Here is a 5,970-nt window from a genome sequence, read left to right on the forward strand (position 1 = left end):
AAGAGCAGAGTCCCCATTATGGGATTCGGACTCTTATAAAAGGGATTCGGAGAGTGGGCTCCCTTTGTTACCGTGTGAGGATGCCTCGGCGGTGCTATCTGTGAGGAACGGGCCGTCCTCAGACATGGAACCTGCTGTGACCTTGATCTCGGACCTCCCAGCTTCCAGAACTGCGAGAACATACATTTCTGTTGTTAATAAAGTGCCCAGTCTTAGGTACTTTGTTACAGCAGTGCAAACAGACGGAACATTAGCTTATTCCTTTTTACGATTTCTCTGCCTTCATGTTAACAGGCTCTCTGAAAGGAGGTGAGACAAAAATGTGTGATCCACCAGGTCAGGAAATCGAGACCATCCTGGCTAACACGGTGAAACCCCGTCTCTACTAAAACTACAAAAAACTAGCCGGGCGAGGTGGCGGGCCCCTGTAGTCCCAGCTACTCGGGAGGCTGAGGCAGGAGAATGGCCCGAACCCGGGAGGCGGAGCTTGCAGTGAGCCGAGATCGCGCATGCACTTCAGCCTGGGCCACAGAGCGAGACTCTGTCTCAAAAAAAAGAAAAACAAACAAACAAAAAAAGTGTGATCCAATTTTGTTGCTCTGAACCTAATCTCCTTACATTTTATTTTATTTAAAACTAAGTCGAGCTCTATAGAGGCTATATAGCCTCCCTCCCATTCCAGTCCAACACCAGCCTTTGCATGGGCTCTTTCTACTATCAGTTTTAAATAGAGAACGTCCTTGTTCTGTTCATGAGGGTTTCATAAATGCTGGAGTTCAGTCATAACTAGAACTTTACATATCCGTTCCATCACTGTATTTTTCCAGATCCCTGGTAAATCCATACCTCGGGTCTCGTGGGGCGCATGCAATTCCCTACTTTGTCGCAGGGGGCGCTGCAGAGAAGGGCAGAGCGGGGCGCGCGGTCCCAGAGCGCGCCGTCCAGGAGGGGGCGCGTCCCTGGGGCTGGGTCTGTGCGAGCCCTGCGCAACGTTGGGGGCGGGAACAACCCTGGCCCTGCGCCCGCGCGCTGCGGAGCCTTGTGATTGGAGGAGGCAACGGTCACTTGGCAGCGCCGTTGGGATTGGGGGAAGAGGGCTCCGGCTGGAGGTGACGCTGAGGCGGCGAGGGTGAGTGGGGGCCGGCCGCTGCCGCACTTCGGGTGCTCGTCCCTCATTTGTGGTGAATGGCGACAGGATGGAACGCGAGGGGAGCGGCGGCAGCGGCGGGTCGGCCGGGCTCCTGCAGCAGATCCTGAGCCTGAAGGTTGTGCCGCGGGTGGGCAACGGGACCCTGTGCCCCAACTCTACTTCCCTCTGCTCCTTTCCAGGTACGGCCCGCCCCGCGCCTGCGCACTGCGCGCCCCGCCGTCGCCTCGGCAGGGCTGTGGGCGCCCCGAGTCTGGGCGGGGTCCCTGGTGCGCCGCCGACCTGCTGGGTGGGCGCTGTCCTCCTGTAGCTGGGTCCTGCTCCTTGTCCGGAGTCTCTTTCCCCGTCACTTCCTCGCCAGTCCCTGAGGCCGGGCCCCGGAGTCCCGCTGGGCGTGAGGTGCAGGGAACGGCCGCAGGTGGGCCCGGGATTGGAGGGCGCCCGGCCGCCACCCGAGCGGGTCAGGTTCAGAGCTGCACCCCACGAGCCCGGGAGGCTGTGGTTCCTGCCCTGCCTGAGTTGCCGCACGGCGCCCGGCCTCCTTCGAGGTGCCTCGGAGCGGCCCGGCCAGGCTAAGGAGTTCGCGCTCCCCTTGCCTTCGCTGATCGCTGGCGCCTCGCGCCAAATCCACCCCCTCCGAGACCCGCTCCGCTTTCTAGGAATCTCTTTCCCATACCTGGTGCCACCTGTTGCCGATTCTCCCACTAAGCTTTCCAGATCTTTGGCACAGCTTCCTTTGAACTCTTCCTCCCCGCTGCGGCGTGAGGTGGGCCTGCTGGGAGGGTTGCTCAGATTTCTAATGCCTGGAAGAACTCTCCGTGCGCGGAAAGCTGGAGGGAGGAGAGAGGACTCACCTGGCAAGGAGGAGAAAGGTTTTGAGAGGAGGCAGTTATTCATGTAGACCTTGAAAGGCAAGAAGACTGGGGCGCCTGGCCCTGGAAGGGGAGAGGGGGCTCCCAGCAGAGGGGACTGAGATCTTCATAAACAATGAGGGACCAGAGCAGAGGGAAGGAGGACGAGATTCCAGCCTCTAGTCCCAAACAAGGCACCTGTGATTTCTCATCCCCTGGGCAGCGACTGCCAGGCGCCGTTCAGCGCACACCTGGGACCTGCAGTGTTGTCATGTGCCCAGGGATTTTCCCGGAGGGATTGTGAAGTAGCGGGTAAGGTCCTCAGGCAGGTTGGGGTGAGATGCAGATGTTCGCGTGTGGTCATGCCTGAAATGAGAATCTGGCAGCTCACGTCATTTCAGAAGGTGCTAGGGTCACTTTAGACAGTGATATCAAAAAATTGATGGTATTCTGGGGACGCTGTGTGAAAAATGAAATGTTCTTGCAATCTGGAGGCACTACTGGGACCAGATTAATCTTTGTTTCCTTAATTTTCCCGTTTCCTGAAAAATTTCAAGCTTGCTGAACAGTTGAGAGAACAGTACAGCAAATACCCATGCACCCTTTACTTAGATTCAGTAATATTTTGATTCTTTGGGTTTCTCTCTTTCTATATGTATATAATCACATGTATTACATATAACACTTAGATGTATGTCATATGTCCCATTTCAACTCCGGAGTTATTCAATACGAAGTTGCCGAAGTCATAACACTTACTTGATGCCTGATAATCTTAGCATATATCTTCTAAAAACCATTTTCTATCATCCACAAAACCGTATCACATCCAAGAAATTGAACATGATAGAATAATGTTATCTAATGTATGGGCCTTGTTTAAATTTCCCCAATTTTCCACATAGATTTTTTTCCTTAAAAAAGTATATATATATTCCATGATCTAAGGGTCACACATTACATTAAGTTGTCCCATCTCTTTAGTTTCATTTAGCTGGAACAGCTCCTTTCTTGGTTGAATTTTTTTAAGATGAACATTTTGGAAGAGTCCGTGTGAATTGTTTTATAGACTGTTTTACAATCTAGGTTCATTAGGTTTTCTTCATGATTAGATTTAGATTAAACATTTTTGGTCAGAAAGCCACCTACCTAAGTGATGTCCACTCACCAGTACATCACATCAAGAGACATTGAATGTCAGCCCGGCGGGATGGCTCACACCTAGAATCCCAGCACTTTGGGAGGCTGAGGTAGGTGTATTACCTGAGGTCAGGAGTTCAAGACCACCCTTGTCTCTACTAAAAATACAAAAATTAGGCGTAGCGATGTGTACCTGTAATCCCAGCTACTCGGGAGGCTGAGGCACGAGAATCTCTTGAACCCAGGAGGCAGAGGTTGCAGTGAGCCAAGATTGTGCCACTGCACTTCAGCCTGGGTGACAGAGCGAGACTTCGTCTCAACAAAAAAAGAGACATTGAATGTCAGTTTGTATCTTCATTGACAGTACTACTAAGTTTGATCATTTGGTGAAGATGGTGTCTGTGAAAACTCTACTGTAAGGGTATCCGCATCCTCTCTTACTACTAAGTCTGCTTAATGGGAGTGGCATTCATTGTCCTGAATCTGGTGTATTGCTATTTTGACCCCACAGAAAAGGTTACTTGCAGTTTATGCCAACTCATTATGGCAGACTCATTGTTCTGAAGTATTCTGACGTATTTATGTATACGAGGAAGCACTGAATTGATTTTTTCTTTATTACCTGTATTTGCAGTTTAGCCATTTACCTAGGGAGGAGGGTTAGGTAGACATCTAAATGACTAAATCGACTGGTTGCGGTGGCTCACACCTGTAATCCCAGCACTTTGGGAGGCCAAAGCGGGTGGATCATCTGAGGTCAGGAGTTCGAGACTAACCTGGCCAACATGGTGACTGACACCCCATCTCTACTAAAAATACAAAAATTTGCGGGACGTGGTGGTGCATGCCTGTAATTCCAGCTACTTGGGAGGCTGAGGCAGGAGAAGAGCTTGAACCTGAGAGGGGAAGGTTGCAGTGAGCCGAGATCATGCTCCTGCACTCCAGCCTGGGCTACAGAGCGAGACTCTGTTTCAAAAATAAATAATTATAAGTAAATGGCTAAACTACAAATGCAGTTAAAATTTTTTCCTTTACTGTTGTCATTTTTAAACCTCAAAACCAAGAAACAGATCTTTATCTTGTATCAGGAATGACATCATCTTCGGAAGATACAGATTTCACTAAATCAGTGTCAAATTAGATCTTATTAAAATAATTAAAAACCCAGTAATGTTTTTGTGTTGTCCTTGCAGAAGTCAAGACTGGTCACACTTGAACCAGTCATTTATTCATTCACTCAAAAAATATTTGATCTGTGTTAATTGTATGCCTGTTGTTTTCTAGGCACCAAGTCAAGATGCCATAGTAACAAAATAAAGCCCCTTCCCACATGGAACTTTCATTCAAATGGGGAGAGAGAAAACAAACAAAACAGCTGGTGGTGAGAGGCCTAGGAAGGGGGCAGGGCCTGTGTGGCTCAGGTGGAATGCTGTTTGCTGTAAAGTGATGGGGAGGCCCTGGATGGTGATGATATTGGAGTCAAAATCTGAAGAAAGTGAGTAGTGAGCTAATGAGCCAACAGCTACTGGAGGAAGAGCAAGTGTTCTAGGCCAGGGAGCAGCAGATTCAGAGGTCCTGGAACAGGAGCTTGCAGAAGAAACACTGAGGAGCCCGGGGTGCCTGGAGGGACTATGTGGGCAAGGTGGAGAGAAGGACGGGAGGGCAGATCCTGGAGGGCTCTACTGGGGAGTTCTGAGCAGAGATGGGATGATTCTGACTTTCTAAAAAAGTGTACAATCCAGTGGTTTTTAGTCTAAGGACAGACAAGGTCTGGTCAGGCTAGGACTGAGGTGAGGCAGGCCAGGGGCACACCCAAGAACCAAGGAGGAGCAGGCAGGCAGTATCCAGGGATAGGTGGTTGACTACAGTTGGTAGTTCAGTGGGCACATCCTCTTGTTAGGAAGGAGTGGAGGGGACAGTTGGACATCCAGGCAGGGAGGTGGGATTTGGCAAGAGAGGAGCCTCCCAGTACACAACGTGCAGAGCTGTAGGCTGTTAGGTGATTAGTATCAAGATAGCCCAACTTTAGCTTGGAGTTGCAGGACTACATAGACTCTTTTTTTTTTGTTTTGTTTTTTGAGACAGTTTAGCTCTGTCGCCCAGGCTGGAGTGCAATGGTATGATCTTGGCTCACTATAATCTCTGCCTTGCAGGATCAAGTGATTCTCCTACCTCAGCCTCCCGAGTAGCTGGGATTACAGGCCGGCGCCACCACACCTGGCCAATTTTTGTACTTTTAGCAGAGACGGGGTTTCACCATGTTGGCCAGGCTGGTCTTGAACTCCTGACCTCAGGTGATCCACCTACCTCGGCCTCCTAAAGTGCTGGGATTACAGGCGTGAGCCACCGAGCCCTGCCCAGACTGCGTAAGACTCTTAATCCCCAGGAGGACTCGTGGTCTGCTTAGAACCCCAGAGGAACTGGCTGTGTTGACCCAGTTTTCACTGGAACACGAGATGAGAGTGGGGCCAGCTGGAAGGAGGGCTGAGTACTGAGCCTCACGCTGCCCACTTGGCTCAGGTTCTTTCCATTGCTGCCATTTGGGGCCAGATTGGTCTTGAGGCCTTGGTTGGAAGTTAGGTGATTCTGCTGTGAAGGTTAGAGGCCAGGGAGCCAGCCGTTATAGACCCCTTTTGTTAATACGTAATCCACTCGAGTATTCTGCTGTTTGTTCTCTTTCACTGCAATATCTCTCTGAATATCTATCTTAAAGATATATCTGTCTAGGCCGGGCACAGTGACTCACGCCTGTAATCACAGCACTCTGGGAGGCCAAGGCGGGTGAATCACCTGAGGTCAGGAGTTCGAGACCAGCCTGGCCAATATGGTGAA

The 5,970-nt window shown here is 50.5% G+C and overlaps 1 protein-coding gene across 4 annotated transcripts in view; it reads left to right on the forward strand.

Annotated features, from left to right (window-relative positions):
• The first annotated feature begins 1,033 nt into the window (after positions 1–1,033).
• Positions 1,034–5,970, forward strand: part of TMEM170A (transmembrane protein 170A) — a 19,611-nt gene continuing 14,674 nt past the window's right edge. The window contains exon 1 of one of the 4 annotated variants that reach the window (XM_011946003.1): positions 1,034–1,565. Coding sequence is in view for 2 of the 4 variants with exons in the window: in XM_011946001.1 (XP_011801391.1) it covers positions 1,197–1,329 (133 nt within the window). In the remaining 2 variants the exon portion in view is untranslated. Of the gene's footprint in view, positions 1,566–2,285; positions 2,311–5,970 lie in introns of those variants that run through there. The other 3 variants (XM_011946001.1, XM_011946000.1, XM_011946005.1) reach the window with 3 other exon arrangements.

This window comes from Colobus angolensis, unplaced genomic scaffold (genome assembly GCF_000951035.1).
Source record: "Colobus angolensis palliatus isolate OR3802 unplaced genomic scaffold, Cang.pa_1.0 Scaffold248, whole genome shotgun sequence".
NCBI lineage: Eukaryota > Metazoa > Chordata > Mammalia > Primates > Cercopithecidae > Colobus > Colobus angolensis.